Genomic DNA, 22,351 nt, shown 5'->3' on the forward strand with positions numbered 1-22,351 from the left:
AGTTTTACCTCGTAAACGTAAGACAAAAAAAAATAGGTTGTTGCTATTCAAATGTTTATTTACAAAACACAAACAAACTTTTCATTTTTATTCAAAAACTGTTTTTTAAATGGGAACATAATTTTGTTAAATATACTCTAAAGAACATGCAGTAAAAATTTCAGCGTCCTAGCATAAAATGTGTGGAATTCTTAGCAACATGAATGCAGTGAAGTGGGCAAAAATTACGGGGAAATGCGTTTTAAAGTTTGTATGCATTTACAACTTAATGACCGCCTTTTTTTTTAAGATGGTGCAATTAAGAACACAACCGCCGTAGGATTCTAAAATTTCTTCAGAGTGTAAAGTAGGCATCATAGCTTCATTTTCTATAAACAAAATAAAAAAAAAAACTGATATTTTATCAAATATTATCAATTTTTCACCGTCCTCTTCCTAATGGTGATGATGTTTAGGAGACAAAAAACGAAAAGGGAACTTCAAATCCTGGCCCTTCGTTTCAGAAGACAGCCACAAAGAAACAGGACCTTGTTTGGAAAAGAAGTGAAATTGCTGACACAGACTGTGAAGATGGTGAAAAATTTACACATTTTCTACGTTCTGTAGTTGAATTTAAACCAGTTAACAGCAGATGCGATAGACAGGTGTAGAAATTACCATGGTAAAAAAAAGTCATCCATCAAGCTCGACAATCATCAGACTCACACTAAACAACACAAGAATCGAGTCGACTACTTTATTCGTGAACTATTGCTCAGAGACCGCATCTTTGTCCAAGGATTACCATTCCTTGTAAACACATGTTACGCGTGAATTAAATTAATTAATTACATTCCCGTAAGTTATTCATATATTTTAATTAATCCTTTTGAAACATAAGGTTTCTTGCCTGGTGTGTCGAATGATCTTATTTCTATGACTCTTTCGGTTTAACATTCTTGAAATCAGGTGTGTCGAAGATTCCTGTTACTTCCGCAACTCGTTCTTGTACTATCTGAGCGTTTGTTATGAATGTTTGGGCACACAGTTCACACCTATTTTTCGCCTCTTGCTCCATTAAGTCATAAATATTAGCATAATTGCTTGGTTCTGGCTATGCAATGTTCTTAATATTTTATACATTTTGATTACACAACTTTTAACACTGTATCACTTCGGAATATGTGTGATAAGACTTTCTTGTTTAAATTCTAACGTACCTTGTTTACATGTTTCGACCTTTTATGGGTCATCCTCAGAACTGGTCGTTGTTGGTCTTGGCGCCTCTTGTTTAGTTTCCTGTGAGGGTGTGTTCGTGTGATGTAGTGTAGAGTCAAAGAGTGTGTGTGTTCTGAAATTGAGTTGAGTGTTGAGAATTTCGTTGGGGTGTGTTTTCGTGTGTCTGTATATTTCATATTGTTCTAGTGTGTTTAGTGTCTGGCTTTTTGGTTGGATGTGTAGTATTTCCATATCTGTGTTGATGTCTCTGGTGGTGTGGTTAGCATTTTTGATGTGTTCTGCATATGTGGAGGTGTTTCGTAATTTTGTTCAAATATGTTATAAAGAACACATCACAAATGCTAACCACACCCGCAGAAACATCAACACAGACATGAAAATACATCCAACCAAAAAGCCAGAAACTAACACACTAGAACAATATGAAATATATATATATATATATATATATATATATATATATATATATACACACGAAAAAACACCCCAACGAAATTCTCAACACTGAACTCAATTTCAGAACACACACACTCTTTGACTCTACACTACACCACACGAACACACCCTCACAGGAAACTAAACAAGAGGCGCCAAGACCAACAACGACCAGTTCAGAGTATGACCCATGAAAGGTCGAAACATGTAAACAAGGTACGTTAGAAATTAACATATCTTATCATACATATTCCGAAGTTAATATTTTAATTTGAAAATTGTAGGAGATGTACTGTAAAATCATTGCAAACAAAAGGCGCTTGCGGCACGCTACAAATTTATCCACTCGGACTGTACTGTGGTCCATTTGTATGTTTCATAGCAATGATACTAGCGGAGGAAAGCATTAGCTTCAACTCATTCATGAAGGACAACAAATAGCTCGTCAACTGGCACTGTCAGCAAGGTCATTCCGCAGAATCGGTGGTTCCAACTGTACGTTTTTGTATAGATCCCACGATCGTGAGAAACTTTCCACATAACACGAATTTGAATAGCCTTTCACAGTGTGTGTGCGAGCGTGTTTCTTTAAATTTGAAGATTCTGAGAAACACTTTCCACACACCGCGCATTTGAATGGTTTTTCGCCTGTGTGACTACGAACATGCCTGTTTAGATCTGCCAATCGCAAGAAACACTTTCCACAAATATCGCATTGGAATGGCTTTTCGCCGCTGTGTATGAGCGTGTGTCTCTTTAAATTTGACGATGATGTGAAACAATTACCACAAACATCGCATTTCAATGGCTTTTCGCGGTTGTGTATTGTAACAAAAACCTCGTTGCACATATTACGGCCTACATCGCTAAGGTTTGAACAGTCTGGTCTGTTGCTACCACACTCTGTCAAGTTGTCTTCTTCACGACCAATGCCGGTGCGTTCTCGTATCACTCTCTTCTCATCATGATCCACAAAGCTGAAAGGAATATCAAAATTAATCGGTCTCAATGTGGTGAGATTAAAATACATTAACCATTACATAAACATTTCAGGTAATTATACACGAGAATATATCTTTCAGAATATGTACTGCGCGTGTCTCACTTCCTGATCTGTTTCTTTGCAGGGCGACACGCAGAGGGGGAGAGTGGGAGGTCCTGGGTACCGCATGTGCCTACTACCCTGTGTACAGCACATCGGACTTTTCAGGAATGCTGTTGTCAACTATGGAGCAAGGTCAGCCATGGACAAGCGAATGTATACGCTATCTCCTCATAGAACAAATTATGTCCTTCTCATCAATTCCTGCAACTAAACACCAATACCAGTAGTAGACTACAGTCTCTACTCGAGATTATCGACCTAAACGTGATCATGGTTGTCATGTGTACACATCCGTGAACTCTTTCCCCTATGGCAGCGTTTCTCAAACTTTTTGAACCACGAAACCCTTTTTAACCTGAAGTGTAACTGCGGAATCATTGTAATGTTTTATTAGTATTTAATAATTAACAGACAAGTGAAAGCTAGTATCTCAATAATTCTGTTCAGTGGGTCGAATGTATTTGCTTTTTAAGCCTGCAATCTGGTTTTATGACGGAAAGTTGTAATCTTATTTCTACTGTACTTCTGCATTTTGTCTTTTCGGTATTTTATTTTAGGGAATACATACGCAGAGAATCCAGAGATGAAAGTGATAAATATTATGGATGTTTTCCGTTTTTGATGTTCATTAAACATACTATTATTACGCATATTCTTGGAATATTATTATTACTAATATTATTGGAATATTCTTATTACGCATATTATTGGAATATTATTATTACGCATATTATTGGAATATTATTATTACGCATATTCTTAGAATATTATGATTACGCATATTATTGGAACATTATTATTACGCATATTCTTGGAATATTAGTATTATTACGCATATTATTGGAATATTAGTATTATTACGCATATTATTGGAATATTATTATTATTAAGCATATTATTGGAATATTATTATTACGCATATTCTGGGAATATTATTATTACGCATATTTTTGGAATATTATTATTACGCATATTATTGGAATATTATTATTACGCATATTCTTAGATTATTATGATTACGTATATTATTGGAACATTATTATTACGCATATTCTTGGAATATTAGTATTATTACGCATATTATTGGAATATTATTATTATTATTAAGCATATTATTGGAATATTATTATTATTATTATTAAGCATATTATTGGAATATTATTATTACGCATATTCTGGGAATATTATTATTACGCATATTTTTGGAATATTATTATTACGCATATTTTTGGAATATTATTATTACGCATATTCTTAGAATATTATTATTACGCATATTCTTGGAATAATATTATTATTACGCATATTCTTGGATTATTATTATTATTATTATTATTATTATTATTGCGCATATTCTTCAATTATTATTATCGATTATTATAATATTGCGTATATTCTTGGATTATTATTATTATTATTATTATTATTATTATCATTATTATTATTATCATCATCATCATCATCATCATCATCCGTGGTTTCATGTTATTATTGATTCATATTTTCGCAACATACTATAAAAGTATCCACTAAGTATAAAATAGCCACCAGAGCAGTCCAGTCAGCTAAGGCGCTTGCCTATCGATCCAGAGTTGCGCTCGGGCGAGGGTTCGATTTCCGCTTGGGCTTATTACATGGTTGGATTTTTTCCGAGGTTTTCCCCAACGGTAAGGCGAATGTCAGGTAATCCTTGGCGAATCCCCGGCTTCATCTCGCCAAATACAATTTTGCTATCATGAATCCCATCGATGCAAAATGACCTAGAAGTTGATACAATGTCGTTAAAATCATATAGGGCTCACGGAACCCTGGAACATACTTTGAGAAATGCTGCTCTATGGTAATTCAGCAGTTGTCCATACTGAACGAAGAGTGGCCTAGTGTGTACATACATTTTAGGAAATTGCCATCAGAGATAATAGCGATAGTGGTAACCACGATTAATGTCTTCAGTATTATAACCAGTAAAGACCCCTGCAATGGCATAGGATAATGTTTTCAGAACATGTAATATGCTGCCGTGCCGCACGCTGCAGCTGCCGTGATGGTCCAAGCAGACCTAAGAGGCGTGGTTATAAGCACTAGGGAGCTCTCGGCTTAGGACGTGAGACACACGCAGTATTATATGTCTTCCATGTGTTAGATTTTTACCGTACCTGGTTGCATGTTTCGGTCTGTTATTGGTCTTCTTCACAACTGGACAATATATTTAGTGATGGTGTCCAGGATTTTATATTTGTTTTGGTGTTGTTTGCGGCGCTGATTCAGAAAATCACACTGAATAGAGCATACCGCACTATTTCTTAACTATTGTTGAATTTATACATAAGTTTCATACAATACAAAATCTTAAAATTCTGATTTAATAGACCATCTGCAATGATCTCTACATTCTTATCATAGTTTAAGTAGACTACGTAATTTTGAATATCATCTTTATAAACAGTTGTTTTCGGAATTTGTTCTTCTGTTTGCTAGTTTGTGTTTTTGTGTGTGTACAAGTTAGTAAGTATTCTGATAGTTTACATGCTTCCAAGCATAGACGGAGAGAAAACCGTTTCCTTGGGAGGGGGGAGGCAAGAAAAATCATAGAATCCCAATATAACGAGATTATGGGGAACATCATTTATCTTCTCCCTCCCCCATTATAACTTGACCTTGGTACACTATATCGGAATATGATCATTTAATAAAGGTATTGTAAAATAAAGTAAAATTCTAATACAATATATATATTTTTTTTTTCGTCTTGTAAGGAAGAGGGACCTGAAGGCTTGCACTGCAGCCTGAGGCTTATTGTGTTTACCACTCCTATTCTGTAAATGACTGGGTAGCCGAACAGCTGTGCTCTTGTAAAAGTATAGCACCCCACACCGTGAACTCAACCCGGGCTATTGTATAGATGACGATATGTGAAATAATGATGGGGAAATGAGTCCGAGGTCCAACATCAAAAATTACCTACCAATTTTGCTTCAATTCGTTGAGGAAAAACCCCAACCAAGTAACTTGTCCACACCGCTCGTTTCATGGCAAGGCGTGCTAACCATTACTCCACAGCGGTGGACCAATTTTACATTTACTTTATCTGTTTATTTAAAAGAGCAAGATATCATATGAAATGTGAATTCTAATTATTTTATTTAATCTCGTCTTTAAGTTTAACTGGATCACTTTTCTTTTTTCTGCATTGCTGTGCAGTATGTTATGCATATTTCTTCAAGTGACTGCTTGAACACCTGCAGAGTTCTAACACATGAGTACAGGCTGTTACAAAAGAGACATTACAGTGCTTCCATTCCTCAAATGAGATATAGAAATTTTTATATATATATATATATATATTGTTTTTTTATTGGGTTATTTTACGACGCTGTATCAACATCTAGGTTATTTAGCGTCTGAATAATAATATGAAGGTGATAATGCCGGTGAAATGAGTCCGGGGTCCAGCACCGAAATTTACCCAGAATTTGCTCGTATGGGGTTGAGGGAAAACCCCGGAAAAAACCTCAACCAGGTAACTTGCCCCGACCGGGATTCGAACCCGGGCCATCTGGTTTCGCAGCCAGACGCACTGACCGTTACTCCACAGGTGTGGACAAATTCTTATACGTTCAGAAATTTAAAATAAATATTATAATCCAGACACATGTCTGACGACAATAATTCGTCAATTTAAGCACAGAAACTTAATCATAAAGAAAAACAAGAAAAATCTTGGTCAATGTAGAGTATCCACCACCCACTGAACGAATATTTCACACTTTTATCACTGCCAATGCTGCGCTATAAACCAATTTTCGGCAATCTAATGTAAAAGACTGCCTACAGATATTTGGAAAGTTTCAGAGAAAATACACAATTTCAATCTTCTAACACGATTTTTTTTATTTTTATAATTAAGTAATTTGCTGGGAGACATCGTTAGATATAGATCACTCTTACACCTGGAGTAATTTAAGCTTATTAATCAGATATGATTCTACTTAACTGTTTTTTATATGCTCACCTATATGTAATTTCTATTTTATACATATTTCATTGTTATTTTCCATCCAAAGATCATTAAGAACGCTTAATATTACTTAATATCTCCTGTCTTTCTTCAAATAGTATTTATATGCCATGTTAATTTTCATCTGGTTTCATAAGTTAACAATGATGCACATTGGGAGCAACATATAAGAAATTATTTTCCTACACAATCCACGTTGTTTTGAAATGATTAATAGAAGATGGTTTTCTTATTGTTTATTACACGCATATAATTGTATGTAATTTCTATTCCATACGTTTTTTTCTATCCCAAGATCATTAAGAATGGTGAATAATATTCATGCTTGTTTCCTGTATTTCTTAAAATACAGTATGTGGCATGTTAGTTTTTATTTGTCGTTATTTACGTAAAAATGATGCGCCAAAAAATAATAATAATTTCGTATTCACTCCACATCCCTATATTCACATTTGTTTTTCAGTGATTTATGAAAGAATATACCGGTATTTAAAATACTAATAATTTAGAAATATGTTACATAAATCATCCTTGTGCCAAAAGAGAATGCTCCCTGGACCAAATTATATTAAAGAATGTACCGGTATTTAAAAGACTAATTTAGAAACATGTTACATAAATCATCCTTGTGCCAAAAGAGAATGCTCCCTGGACCAAATTATATTAAAGAATTTACCGGTATTTAGAAGACTAATTTAGAAACATGTTACATAGATCATCCTTGTGCCAAAAGACAATGCTCCCTGGACCAAATTATATTAAAGAATGTACCGGTATTTAAAAGACTAATTTAGAAACATGTTACATAAATCATCTTTGTGCCAAAAGAGAATGCTCCCTGGACCAAATTGTCGTATTTTGCAGTGGTCGTCAGTACTCGCTGAAATGGGTAATAATATAATAATATAATATAATTATGTTGCACGTAGCAAGATCGATTATTCAATTAATAGGATATGTTATGAGGTTGTCATGACTGAGATATCTATTGTCAATTGCTTTTTTTGTCAGAAGGCCTTGACTGACGGGTATATAAGGACTGGCGCTCTTAAGCGTGGAGGTAGGGGTTTGGGATGGCGCACAAGCAACAAGTTATACTAAATATGTTTAGATTAGTGTAAAACTGGCCTATGTCTCCTATAGTAGGCGGGACATAAGTAACATTCACCAAAATCTTTTGAAATTAATATTTTCTAACGTTAATAGAAAAAAGTCTTCGGCCAAGTTTTGGCCCCCCCCCCCCCATAATTCCACCTATGCTTCCAAGTGTAATTTTACATCCGAAACATTGGATTCTGAATGTTAGAGATCTTAATTAAATCATAGTTACGATCGTATAGGGCATGGAAGGGCACCCTGCGACTCAGAGTATAGCAACTAGTGGCACAGGGAAAAGTTGGGAGGGGTGAAGAAGTAAACACAGCTGTTTTGGACTGTTCTCTGGCGGATTGCGGTATACAGCCATAGCTTCATTATATTACTGTCTGCAGACGTCTTAAAATCTGGTTCTTCATCCGTGAGATCTTCTTCTTCTTCTTCTTCTTCTTCCATCCCTTATGCTGTCAAGCGTGTCGGGGTAACCTCGGTCTAACCATCTCTGCCACTCCAATCTCTTTATTTTTCCCACTGTCTTCCCTTGTTTCTGTCCAATTCTCTCAATTCCTCCCATGTTATACGTGGTCTTCCTCTTCTAAATCTTCCCTCCACTCGCATTTCAAAAACCTGTTTTGCTTTCCTTTCCTCTCCCATTCTTTTAACGTGACCAAACCACTTCAATTGGCGTTCCTCCACTACCATGCTCATAGCTTTCCTCTGTCCAGTCTCTTCTCGGATTCTTTCATTTCTGATTCCATCTCTTTTGGTTTTCCATATTACTCTCGTTACAAATTTAATTTCCGTAGCAGTAATCTTACTCATGTGTTTGTCTTGTAATGCAAGGCTCTCCATACCATACAACGTAATCGGGGCCATCATCGACATCCGTGAGATCAATATTTAATATTGTTAACAAATGTTCATTGCTCAAACGAGATCTACGTTCTGATTTAACATATTTCATTAAGGAGAATATGTGGAGCACAACATGGCTAACATTTTGGAACAAAATTTACAAAGATTATGGTATTCTGAGTTTGGCTGTATTTAAAAAATGCTTCAGCCATACAGACCTTGACACCTACTATTAACGACTATGTCATTTTCCATTTCTATAACTTCCAACTGTAAATTCAAATGCACATTTCGCACATCAACAGTCACTGGATTAGCAAACACTAAACAATCATTTTCCATTTGCTGGAAATCTCTGAATCGCTGACAATTAAATTTTATATGTAGATTTTCTAATAGATTGCTGTAATTTTGTAGTTTTTGTTATGCCACATATCCTAAAAAGTTGAGACTAGGAAAGTGGTACAGGTTGTTTTCTAAAATTTGATATTTCCACAGATCTAGTTTCGAAATGAATACTTTCACGTCTCCATACGCATCCACTATATTAATATTTAATATTTGAGAAAAAAAATTCGCTCCGGCACCGGGGATCGAACCCGGGTCCTTGGTTCTACGTACCAAGCGCTCTGAACACTGAGCTACGCCGAATTCAATCCACAGTACCGGACCACAAAGGGAAACATTGAAGGGGAAGGGTTTGACCCGGGTTCGATCCCCGGCGCCAGAGCGAATTTTTCTCCTCAAATATTAATTGTCAATATTACAGTTATTATTCTGTAGGACAAATTAATTAATCTATAACAGCATCCACTATATGTTTTGTTTTCCCTGCAAATGTGTATTTCAGTGATTCAAATGTTGACAAATATCAGTCAGAAATGCCAGGTCATTTAACCAATCTTTGTGTTCTAACCCAGGAACAGGTAATCCCTATGTTCGCAAGAATTCAGCAATTACCTCACGAAGTTCGAAGAATCTGTGTAGCATCCGACCGAGGATGGGCCATCTCACTTCAGTGTAGTAAATTAAATCTTCATAATGTTGACTCATATCTTTCAGAAATGTTCGAAACTGACAGGCTCAAGTGCTTTATATTTTATTTTATTGATTGTCTTTACAACAATGCTCATGACGTTATCCATATTCAGCACTTTTGTACACAAAGACTCCTGATTGATAATGCATTGAAAATAATACTTACTTACTGGCTTTCAAGGAACCCCATCTACGTCTCGGCTTCCCCAAAGGTCTTTTTCCCTCTGGGCTTCCAACTAACACTCTATATGCATTTCTAGATTCGCCCATCCGTGCTACATGCCCTGCCCATCTAAAACGTCTCCATTTTATGTTCCTAATTATGTCAGGTGAAGAATACAATGCGTGCAGTTCTGTGTTGTGTAACTTTCTCCATTCTCCTGTAACTGCATCCCTCTTAGCCCCAAATATTTTCCTAAGCACCTTATTCTCAAACACCCTCAACCTATGTTCCTGTCTCAAAGTGAGAGTCTAAGTTTCACAACCATAAAGAACAACCGGTAATATAACTGTTTTATAAATTCTGACTTTCAGATTTTTTGACAGCAGACTGGATGATAAAAGTTTCTCAACCGAATAATAACAGGCATTTCCCTTATTTAATTTAATCTGTGTTTAATTTCCTCCCGAGTATCATTTATATTTGTTACTGTTGCTCCCAGATATTTGAATTTTTCCACCTCTTCAAAGGATAAATTTCCAATTTTTATATTTCTATTTCGTATAATATTCTTGTCACGAGACATAATCATATACTTTGTCTTTGCGGGATTTACTTGCAAACTTATCTCTTTACTTGCTTCAGGTAAAATTCCCATGTTTTCCCTAATCGTTTGTGGATTTTCTCCTAACATATTCACTTCATCCGCATAGATTGAAAATAATACACTTTCCCATTTATAGCCATCTCTTGTAAATATGCCCTCAGTCTATCAACGAAACCTCTGGTATCACTAATCATAGTTAGGGCACCATCTGTTGCAACGGACACTAATTTTTTGCCAGTCCAATTCCTTATTTGTAATCAAAGTACGAAATGCCATAAAAATATCCTCTCCTGTTGTTTGTCCGGACAATGGTATTAAACCTAGAAAACACTCAGCTACTGTTAACTCCTGATTCACATCAAGAACAAACACGCCTAATTGCACAGTATCAGTTATATCAAAACTTTCGTCCATTTAATTGCACTGACAACTTTGTATCAATATATTTTGATATGTCCTCTATTCTTCTTACTATGGTGAGTCTGGACAAACATACTTTCTCAAAATGTATTTTTTCTTGGGAACAAATAATTTCAGCTAACTTTAAGACACAGTTTTCCACAAAGTCATTTTGAACGAAAGGTTTCATAGATTTACCAATGTCGCACGCTACACAACAACTGGCTATTAACACCTTCTTTTGGTTCAGTCTGTTCTTCACTTTGTTTATTATAAGTAGAGAGCGGAATTTAGGCAAAACCTATTTTTTTCCTTGATACACACAGGCATGAGATTTAATATTTTCATTTTTCATGAAAATATAGGTAGAAATAAACGGGTTTTATAATGCCTAAAAATCCCTATTTCGACGTTAGTGCCCATTTTTTTTTGCATCATTTTTCGTAACTGTTCACTGTTTTTCTTAACATCCTGTACTGTTTACATTCCAAGGCAGATAACAACTTCTTCCTAACAGTGAACGACACAATAGAGAAGTAACTCCGGGTCACCCCTTCTCATTCTTACAATCGTTCAATCCTAAAATTCGAACTTTCAGTTGGCCTGTGTGGCGTAGTCGGTATAGTGCTGGCCTTATGTGCTCGAGGTTGCGGGTTCGATCCCGGCCCAGGTCAATAGCATTTAAGTGTGCCTAAATATAACAGGCTCATGTTAGTAGATTTACTGGTATGTAAAAGAACTTCTGCAGGACAAATTATTATTATTATTATTATTATTATTATTATTATTATTATTATTATTATTACATCTTCCTCTGTCTTTCAGCAATTTAACACAAACTCACTGGGTTGTACCCGAATAAGCATTCTTTTACATTCCGAGATAACAGCTCCTTCCTTTTTTCTCACCATTTGTAAGTACAGCAGTGAGCGACACAATAGCCACAATAGGTGCTGATCATCTACTGTGAAGCAAGCTATGAAAATGTGATTGGTGAATGAAAACCATTAATTTAAAAATAGAATGTCTTCATTTTGTGTATGCATTTGTACCTTTGTAAAATGTGAAATGTGTGGAAGTTTCTGTTAATCCTATAATGTTGCATTAAATAAATGATGAATCTTATATCAGTGACATTCTTTATCCCAAAAAAAAAAAAAAAATTATTTTACAGACCATAAATAAAGAAATTTAAGGGGCTATTTTAGGAGCCTACAATGCCACTTTTAGGGCCTAAAATTCCGCTCTCTAATTATAAGCGTCCTTTAATTCTAGTAATAATATACCCTTTCCATCCCCACAATCTGATGATAATGTTTATGATTTATCTGATAATGGCGTCTAACGTTTCCCTTAAAAACGCCTAATAGCATTTTGGAGAATAGCAGATAGGTAAAATTTCCTCCACTTGCTACGTAGAAAAACTCTTCTTCCCATTCTCCTTTAAATTTGCGTTTATTTGAAGAGGTTGAAGATTTTGAGAGAGACACGTAAATGTTAATCCGCCACGGCTTGTTGACTTTTTTGAAATGGAGCTGTACTTGTTTCGATTCACACGGCACAGTACCTCATTCAAGACTGCAACTCAAATTGAGTCACGAAACAGCGCTTGCCCATCTATGGTATAGGGGGTCTGTACAATTATATTCTCACTCATAAATTTCATTTTTGGATATCGAGCATTGCAGAAGCATAGCCGATTCACAACGGTCGTGCTTGAATCAACCCGACATATTTTGCTATCTATGTTGAGAGTACAAACTAAAAGTTAGTGGAAAACTTACTTCAGAGTTTGCGAAAGTAGCACATTTATGTTATTTTGGTGTCAAGTGTGGAGATCAAGATGAGCCATGGACTCCTCATATGATATGCTATAATTCTACGCCGCATTTGCGCCAGTGGAAAAATTGCAAGAGAAGTACCAAGCGTAATTTCCTTTTTGTTAATAGCTAGTTAGTTAGTTAGTGGAGTTTAAAAAGGGCGCGTCAGCTACTATGGCCATTTGCGCCCTTATCGAAAATCCTTCACAAAACAGAAACACAACACAATAACCAGAATACAGGCACTTAAAAGAACTAAAAAGTGTTGTCACGATTAAAACGAGGTCCACAAATGCAGTTTCAACAAGGTGATGCATAAAAATTATTTAAGTGAGCAGTTCTCAGACCCTAGCTAGTATTTATAAAGAAATAATAAAAATAATAAAACAAATGCCACAAGAAATAAATTATTATCTGGCGCATTTCTAAAATACTCAAATGTAAAAGGTCCGAATGTCAAGTTTGTTAAAAACATATACTAAAAACAAATGTACCTCCAGATGTAAAGGGTCTGGAGGATAAGTAAAATGGGCAAAAAAAAAAAAAAACTAAATCACCCTGTTAAGTCCTGCAATCAATAAAAATGTCAGAACTGCATTTGTACAATTAAAATCATTTCCAAGGAGTCACGTAAAGTCGGCCGAATTCCATATTGCCGATGGACACGGTCATATTTTCTACATTGCAATAAAAAATGTTCTACCGTAAGTGGAACATGGTATATATCACACTCTGGCTGAGGGTCGCCGCGCTTTCGTTAATATCATAGGTGTCAATACCTCTGCAAGTCAGACTGTCACGCAGGCGGCCCGGGTTCGATTCCCGGTCACGTCTGGGATTTTTTCATCGAAAAGATCCATAGTGACACTTGTGGCAGACAAGGTCACAGTTGGATCGCTGGCCAGCGACGCATGGAGGTGGTTGGCGTAGGGATGAGTAGGGTTACCTGCTCGAAACGTGGACCAGAGAACCTTAGTGTTGTCGGCTGGTGTGGGTTTGGGAATGCATCACCAGAGGGTTAGAGCAATAGATCCGAACATCAATGAGTGTCAATCGAAATAATCGCGATAAGAGGTCACAACCTGATCTAGCTTCAGCTATGAGATCTGTGCTGCACTGGGATCTCGTACCACAGCTCTCACTAGATGAATATTTTTATGTCTGTATGCGTGATATAGCACGAGGTAAAGTAAGTGGGGATAGCAACAGTAATTTTCAAAGTTTACAGTCTACCTGGTTGGCGAGTTGGTATAGTGCTGGCCTTCTATGCCCAATGTTGCGGGTTCGATCCTGGGCCAGGTCGATGGCATTTAAGTGTGCTTAAATGCAACAGGCTCATGTCAGTAGATTTACTGGCACGTAAAAGAAGTCCTGCGGGACAAAATTCTGGCACATCCGGCGACGCTGATATAACCTCTGCAGTTCTGAGCGTCGTTAAATAAAATATAACTTTAACAAAGTTTACATTTTGAATGCTTTCACTAGGACCAGTTGAGTGACCGTAATTAAACCAATTCATGATACTTTATTAATATATCAAAACAAAATGTCTCAAATTTTGATAGACAATATAAATTCTTTACATTGGAGAGCTTAATTTACAGAAGATGAAATAAATTATAAATTAAACAAATATGTGATGACTGCCAAAGAAAAATAAAAAAGTTATAGCATAATTTGCAAATGCAGTTAAAATATTAGCTGTTATTGTTAAAAATTAATTTCACACACTTTGTAGTACATAGTAGACAAAAACAGTGTCACACATTATAAAATTTATTTCCTACGTCATCACTAAATTCGTTATCAAAGAATGGAAGAAGCAAAACCAGCACAGTACACTCACCTCTCAGTGAACACTTCATCCTCTTCTGAAAATATTTCCACTTTCTGTTCATGCTGAACTCCGTCCACATCGAAAAATTCTTCCTGTAAAAGTGAGTAATTTATGAAGAGAGCTTTAACTGGCTATATTGTTATTGTTTTCCTATGTCGCATGCCTCACTATTTAAACATAGAGAATGCAATCTATCTTTTCGGTGAGGTTGTAATGACCTCTACACAAATTCCAATTAGTTCTCCAAAAGGTATTGTTTTACGTCCTATTACATCCTTCCTTATACTCAGGCTATTTACTTGTAATGTGAGGCAATGCAATCAAGTGTGTATGTCATGTATAAATGATCTCCAAATACATAACGAGAATTTGCAAGATTAGTTGAAGTAAATAAACAATAAAAAGGTTATACAGGGTGATTCACGAGGATTTACCGTCCCTTATGGAGCTTATTTCCGAAGAAATTCAGAGCAAAAAATATCATATAAACATTTATCCTAATCTCAATATTTTCACAATTAAGCCTACACCAATTTTAAATTGTTTGTAAAATATCATTATTCTTTAGTTTTAAGGCTAAAAGAATATTACAGATAAAGAATGAACTATTCAGGAGTATCATTTCTTTAATTAGCTATTATTCCGAAGCTAAAAATGTGTTGTGAATTCCATAGTTGCTTCGTACACAATTTTTGTTCGATTTTTAACTAAAAAATTACATTTTCTTACATACTTATCACAACAATTGGTCGACCTGGTTGGCGAGTTGGTATAGCTCTGGCCTTCTATGCCCAAGGTTGCGGGTTCGATCCTGGGCCAGGTCGATGGCATTTAAGTGTGCTTAAATGCGACAGGCTCATGTCAGTAGATTTACTGGCATGTAAAAGAACTCCTGCGGGACAAAATTCCGGCACATCCGGCGACGCTGATATAACCTCTGCAGTTGCGAGCATCGTTAAATAAAACATAAGATTTAACATTTAATACAACAATTGTTACAAATCACACCACTCTTTTAAATTATTTAAGACGAATAATTAAACTGTAAATAATAAGTTCCTAAAGTGTTATGATTTGTAACTATTTTTTTGATAAGTGCGTAAGAATGATGCCATTTTTAGTTAAAAATTTAAAAATAAAATCTGTGCAAAACAACTAACATATTTTTAGCTTCAGAACACTAGCCAATTAAAGAAATCACACTTTTGAATAGTTCATTCTCTATTTTTAATATTTTTACCCTTAAAAATAAAGAAAAAAGTTATTTTACTAACAACTTCAAATTAATGTTTGAAAATATTGAGATTGGGACAAATGTTTATATGACTTTCTTGCCCAGAATGTCTTCTGAATTAAGCTCCATAAGGGACGGTAAATCCTTGTGAATTACCCTGCATATTGAAAAATTAATATATTTCGCTTTCTATTGCCTCAAAATGCAGGCTCTCTGTCACAACTTTTTCCTTTCACATCAGACAGCAGAAAATAAAGGTTTTGCTACCACACTTGCAAATGAATTTTTAATACAGATTGTTGCTGTAGATTCAAAGGATTCATAACCCAAAATTAATTAAGGTATGAAACCTGGAATTTGTCGTCATTGTGGAAGCTTGTAAAACAAATGAAGAGACTGGTTTCGTGACAGACACAGAAAGTTATGGTAGATCGATGTCCATAGGAAATGGTGTAAATGCCAATTTAATAACTGTAACATTAGAACATTAGAAAAAATCTAAACGTCGAATATCAACTATGAATCAAACTGCAGGGGACAGCAGATGAGGTGCTCAACAGTGTGGCACATTTTCACAGATTGCATATAACAAAATACACCCACTTCTTTTATAGAGACAATATAATAACAATAATAATAGTAATAATAATAATAATAATAATACTAATAATAATAATAATAATAATAATAATAATAATATTTAATAATAGTAAAAATAATAGTAAATTAAATATTGTTGTTATTATTATTATTATAATTATTATTATTATTATTATTATTATTATTAGATAAACTTTGTCAGAGGTATAAATAATATGCATACACATTGTCAATAAAACATATTAATACATTAAAATTACAGTAAGTCAAATATAAAATACATTAGGCAAGAGTACAAAGGCCCACATGTGTGACCTCTAGACTATAAGGAGACAAATGTATTAATTTATATTTATATACTTCCTCGCCTCCTATTTATTTTTAACACTAATTGTAGTAGTAAATTTTTTTTTCAGTAGGTTATTTTACGACGCTTTATCAACATCTTCGGTTATTTAGCGTCTGAATGAGATGAAGGTGATAATGCCAGTGAAATGAGTCCGGGGTCCAGCACCGAAAGCTACCCAGCATTTGCTCATATTAGGTTGAGGGAAAACCCCGGAAAAAACCTCAACCAGGTAACTTGCCCCAACCGGGAATCGAACCCGGGCCACCTGGTTTCGCGGCCAGACGCGCTGACCGTTACTCCACAGGTGTGGACTTGTAGTAGTAAAAATTACAAATATTTCAAAAGGACCACTACGGCAAATAAATTAATGAATAAACCCATACGAATAAGACACCCTTTATTTAAAATTGCTAATAATGCCCTAATTGATTTACCAACATCTTCTAAATTTAAGAGTGTCATTTGTATATTTAATATCCTCAGGCAAGCTATTCTAAATCTTAATACCAGAAACCATATAAGTTCTGCTAATATTTGTAAGGTGATGTACCGGAATACTTAAACTACTCTTATTGCGAGTATCATAAGTATGAAAGTCTTCTTAATGTATTCAGCCGTTTACTGACAACATGAAGTCCACTGTAGTCTATTCAGCTTTTGTTTTTCATGAGAAATGAGGGGTATTTTGATCGGTGTTCATTATAGATGGCTGTTGCCAGTAGCCAGAGTTGAGGTGTAGTCAATATATACTGCAGGGCTGTGTCTTCTGCAAGTGCTACCGATGATTTTAATTTACTTCTTTTGTAGTTTATGGATGGACAGTAGAAGAATGTGTTTCAGATCTTCATGATTATCACACCACAGACAAGAAGGATTATGAAAAAGGTGAAATCTGTGTAGATACAATTGAGTGACAATGTGACCTGTTCTGGCTCTTGTTAAAAATGTTTGAACATGTCTGGGAAAGTTTTTGTACATTTCCAGGTCATTTGGTTTCTTTCGTACGGACTGTAAAATTTTTCCTTTGTCAGAAGACAGTCAATTGTTGCTCCACAGATTTATTTTTCATTTTTGTAGGTTATTTTACTACACTTTATCAACATCTTACGTCATTTTGCGTCTGAATAAGATGAAGGTGATAATGCTGGTGAAATCAGTCCGGGGTCCAGCACCGAAAGTTATCCAGCATTTGCTTATATTGGGCTGAGGGAAAATCCCGGAAAAAACCCCAACCCTTAACTCCACAGGTGTGGACTTCATAGGTTTATAAAATGAGACTTTACTGAAGCAAAAGCACTGGCTAGAGATATCACTTGAAGCGGTCTTGGTTGCAAATATTTTGCCTGTTTTCCAGTAAGATTTGAATAAATTAATTGCAATACATTAAAAATATACATACCATAAACAGCAAGAATATTGTACTGTAAAAAATGTTCCCTACAGGAGGTTCTATTATCAACACCCGCTATGCACGTGACAATATGCTTCTGAGCCATAAAAATGTCATACAAGATGGTTCCAGATCCCCAAAAACAAATTCCATATGAAAGCCTTGACTCAACTTACTACTAATTTTATTACTATTATTATTATTATTATTATTATTATTATTATTATTATTATATCTACCATTACACATATTATTACTATTATTATTTTTTTAGTTTGGTTATTTAACGACGTTGTATTAACTACAAGGTTATTTAGTGTCATTGAGATTGGTGATAGCTAGATGAGGCAGAGGATTCGCCACAGATTACTTGACATTCACCTTACGGTTGGGAAAAACCTCGGAAAAAACCCAATCAACCTAAGCAGGGATGGAACCCGTGCTCGAGGGCAACTTAAGACTGGCAAACAAGCATCTTAACCGACTGAGCCACGCCACTGGCTACTATTATTATTACTATTATCATTATCATTATTATTATTATTATTATTATTATCATTATTATTATTATTATTATTATTATTATTTCCTATAAACTCACGTCTTAACAAAGTTAGAGGACTTCTAAATCATTTTGCTATAAACCTTTATATGTGTTTAAACCCATTGTTCAATGTGTATCAAAGTAAATCTTAGATCAGAAACAAGAAGAGAGAAAATTTCGTAAACTTAAGAAGAAGTCTGTTCCTAGGCACAATTGTCTACTTAGAAAGCATGTTGGAAGTATTCAGATTGTCAATTAATATAGATAAACACAATATAATATTTGTTACTCAGTCAAATGACAAATCAATGTAACATAATGACTTATATTATATGGTCATTAAGTTTTTATACATGAGCTACAAATTGCAAACGTTTTCGCCCATTCAGGCATCTTCAGGCACAATTATACAATGTCTCAATATCAAACTATGTAGCTATTACATTGGTGGTAGATAAACTGTTTAAGATTAATGGTGTACAAAACATCTCCATAATTAAAATGTAATATTACAAGTCATAAATTAAAATAATGTTAAAAACCACGTAGTGTTGTAATTAAACTTCATAATATTCTGTGGAACTCTTGTTCAGTAGAGTCCAATAAGTGATGAATTATGTGTCGTTTGAACGTGGCAACTGTATAGATCACTGTAAAACAATATGTTAAAAACCACGTAGTGTTGTGAGTAAACTTCATAATATTCTGTGGAACTCTTGTTCAGTAGAGTTCAATGAGTGATGAATTGTGTGTCGTTTAAACGTGGCAACTGTATAGATCACTATAAAACATCCTATGTTTGAAGCAGTTATGTAGACGTGAGACGACCTGCTGCTATGGAACTGTACTAGCTACAGAATATTATGAAGTTTACTCACAACACTACGTGGTTTTTAACATATTGTTTTACAGTGATCTATACAGTTGCCACGTTCAAACGACACATAATTCATCACTTATTGGACTCTACTGAACAAGAGTTCCACAGAATATTATGAAGTTTAATTACAACACTACGTGGTTTTTAACATTATTTTAATTTATGACTTGTAATATTACATTTTAATTATGGAGATGTTTTGTACACCATTAATCTTAAACAGTTTATCTACCACCAATGTAATAGCTACATAGTTTGATATTGAGACATTGTATAATTGTGCCTGAAGATGCCTGAATGGGCGAAAACGTTTGCAATTTGTAGCTCATGTATAAAAACTTAATGACCATATAATATAAGTCATTATTTTACATTGATTTGTCATTTGACTGAGTAACAAATATTATATAGTGTTTATCTATACAATTGTCTACGTAAGTTTTAGATAATTCTATCTTCAATACCAGAAATAAATATTAAGAATTATTTTATTTCAAATCTAAAATCAATCCCCACAGTCTATGTGGTGAAAGTTATGGAAAAGTTGAAACAGTTAATACAATTCTACACTATTAATAGGTCTGACACACTTAAAAATAACCTACTGGTATAGCTGTATACTGACAGAGAACCACTTACATCAACTTCAGTTTTCACCATAGGAAAGGTAATAGGCACTGGTGTGATGTCTTCAACCTTTATCTCTGATTTGATATCGTAACTCTGGTCCACGCATTCTGTCTTTATGCCCGTCACTTGCAGATGCGATAAATTCCCTTCCTACAGGACAGAAACACATCGTGAATAATTTTGTTAGTTATTTCAAAGATAACTTGAAGAGTAACAGCCGCCAATCTGCATGGCAGTCATTGGATAACGTGAATCATAATTTCTACGTCAGTAACAGAAGCAGTTTAACCCAGATAGCTTTTCTAGTCAGGAAGTGGTAGCATGTACTCCATAAATACTGATCGAGTGAGAAAATGTGACTATTGTAGGACATCAGAAAGCACCTGGCCTGAATACAATTGGGAAAAATTTCAGTATACAGATTCCTCACTGACAATTATATCTTAGAATACTAAAAAGAGCAGATTTGTCTGCGTTTGTCAAATGCGCATCATCATGCTTACGAAAAGGCGCTTTTCAGTGCCAATAATTTATTTTGTGTGCACAAGGTTGGAATTTTGAAGTAAGATGGAAAGGAAGGAATCCGTGTTCTGAAATTTATCCTAAAGAAAATATATATTAAGATTAATTCTGTTTACCTCTGATGAAGCCCTATTCTCTTCCATTTTGTATGTGTACATCCCAACTCATTCTAGGCTAAGATTCAAAACAGTATTGCCAAACACGAGGATCAAATTGGCCGTGACACACGGGGCTATGACCACAGTCATGAATCTTGAGATTAGATTAGATTAGATTAGATCTTTATTAGCCGAATAGAATTACAAACATTCATGGCGTCGTCAGTACACAAGAAAAATGACATAACATACAATATAATACAAAAATAGACTTAATTCTAAATAAATGTAACAGTTTAATATTATAGAACAAGCTTGATCTTCAGTCTCCACTGTTCTATCTAGTATCTTCTCTTTTTGCTTTTCCCTGTCTTTTCTTCAACTCTTGAGTTACCTGAAACATAAATGGTCAAGGGCAGTATCAAGAAACATTAAATTCTAAAATTTTAAATTTAGATATTCATTTGTGCAAAATGGCACATGTGTCAAAATGTTCTTTACCTCTTTTTTTTAATTTTCTTATGTTAAGTTCTTTGATTTTCTGTGGAAGTTTATTATATAAATTGCTGCCTCTAAGTGATATGCTGTTAAGACTTCTGGTAAGCCTGTGGTAATTCAGATGTATGTTTTGGGATGTTCTGGTGTTATACTCATGATATGTTGAATTTGTTTTAAAGGAATCTATGTTTTGATGAATAAAGCACACTGTTTCTAAACTATATGTTGAGAGTACTAGGAACAATAGGCTGTGCCGGTATTATTTCGTATTGTCTCTAATGAGGCGATAGTAGCAAACCTAATGGTTAACAACTACTGTATGTATGGATGCATATTTTCTCCGTATTGAGCTTCGTGACTGTATATACTAGACTATGCTGTGACGCTTGAGTAGCCAGGTGATGCCGTGGTTCAGATACAAATTACCAATTGAACACCATTTAAGTCACACTTCAGCTACTAAATTTTTCATTAGGTTACTTGCAACTTTCAAGTCTAATCAGTGTTTTGTGTACGTATAATTCACAATAAGGAGGAATGGTTCATTTCCTAAGAGTTAAAATCAATTGTTCACACGAGTAGGCCTACACCTAAACAAAATTCAACAATATACGTCGCTGGTATTGCAAGTTAAGTTTTCTACTGGAGCTGCAAGAGTTTAATTAAACTGATCGTTAGACTTTTCGGAAGTCTCGGAACTCAACTACAGACAACCGAAACAAATTCTATTTACTAAGCTTACCTCGTCCATAAAGATGAATCTTTACATTGCGTCACTTACAGGAATGATATGCCTTATGTTCAACTGTTGTTTATTTTATACATATATATTTGTTTATTTACTAATTCTGATGTAGTTAAGCCCATCAGACTATCTCCTCCACACCACCAGAAATACAAATAAAATATAAGAAAATCGACCTATAACCAAAGTAAAACCAAACGAAAATGTACAGACTAGTCACACAAACTTTAAATGAGTTAGCATAGTCTTTAAGTTTAGCAAAACAAAAACACAC

The 22,351-nt window shown here is 34.8% G+C and overlaps 2 protein-coding genes across 2 annotated transcripts in view; both read right to left on the bottom strand.

Moving 5' to 3' along the window:
- Positions 1-22,351, bottom strand: part of LOC138691562 (gastrula zinc finger protein XlCGF57.1-like) — a 449,766-nt gene that overhangs the window by 361,996 nt on the left and 65,419 nt on the right. The window lies entirely within an intron of this gene.
- Positions 1,711-20,961, bottom strand: LOC138691572 (zinc finger protein 239-like). Its single transcript, XM_069813669.1, has 4 exons — positions 20,853-20,961; positions 20,224-20,364; positions 14,597-14,679; positions 1,711-2,630 (listed from the first exon to the last, which is right to left on the bottom strand). Exons 1-4 carry the CDS (start codon positions 20,892-20,894, stop codon positions 2,099-2,101), a joined length of 798 nt encoding a protein of 265 aa, XP_069669770.1. The 5' UTR covers positions 20,895-20,961; the 3' UTR covers positions 1,711-2,098.

The sequence above is a fragment of the Periplaneta americana genome, chromosome 16, assembly GCF_040183065.1.
Source record: "Periplaneta americana isolate PAMFEO1 chromosome 16, P.americana_PAMFEO1_priV1, whole genome shotgun sequence".
NCBI lineage: Eukaryota > Metazoa > Arthropoda > Insecta > Blattodea > Blattidae > Periplaneta > Periplaneta americana.

What these genes read in the sequence shown, in the direction of transcription:
- LOC138691572 (XM_069813669.1), bottom strand. Translation starts at nt 20,894, where the DNA reads ATGTACACATACAAAATGGAAGAGAATAGGGCTTCATCAGAG. An exon ending in AGAATAGGGCTTCATCAGAG is followed by an intron (nt 20,365 to 20,852) that starts GTAAACAGAATT and finishes TCTGTCCTGTAG; the next exon opens with GAAGGGAATTTATCGCATCT. An exon ending in GATGAAGTGTTCACTGAGAG is followed by an intron (nt 2,631 to 14,596) that starts GTGAGTGTACTG and finishes TATTCCTTTCAG; the next exon opens with CTTTGTGGATCATGATGAGA.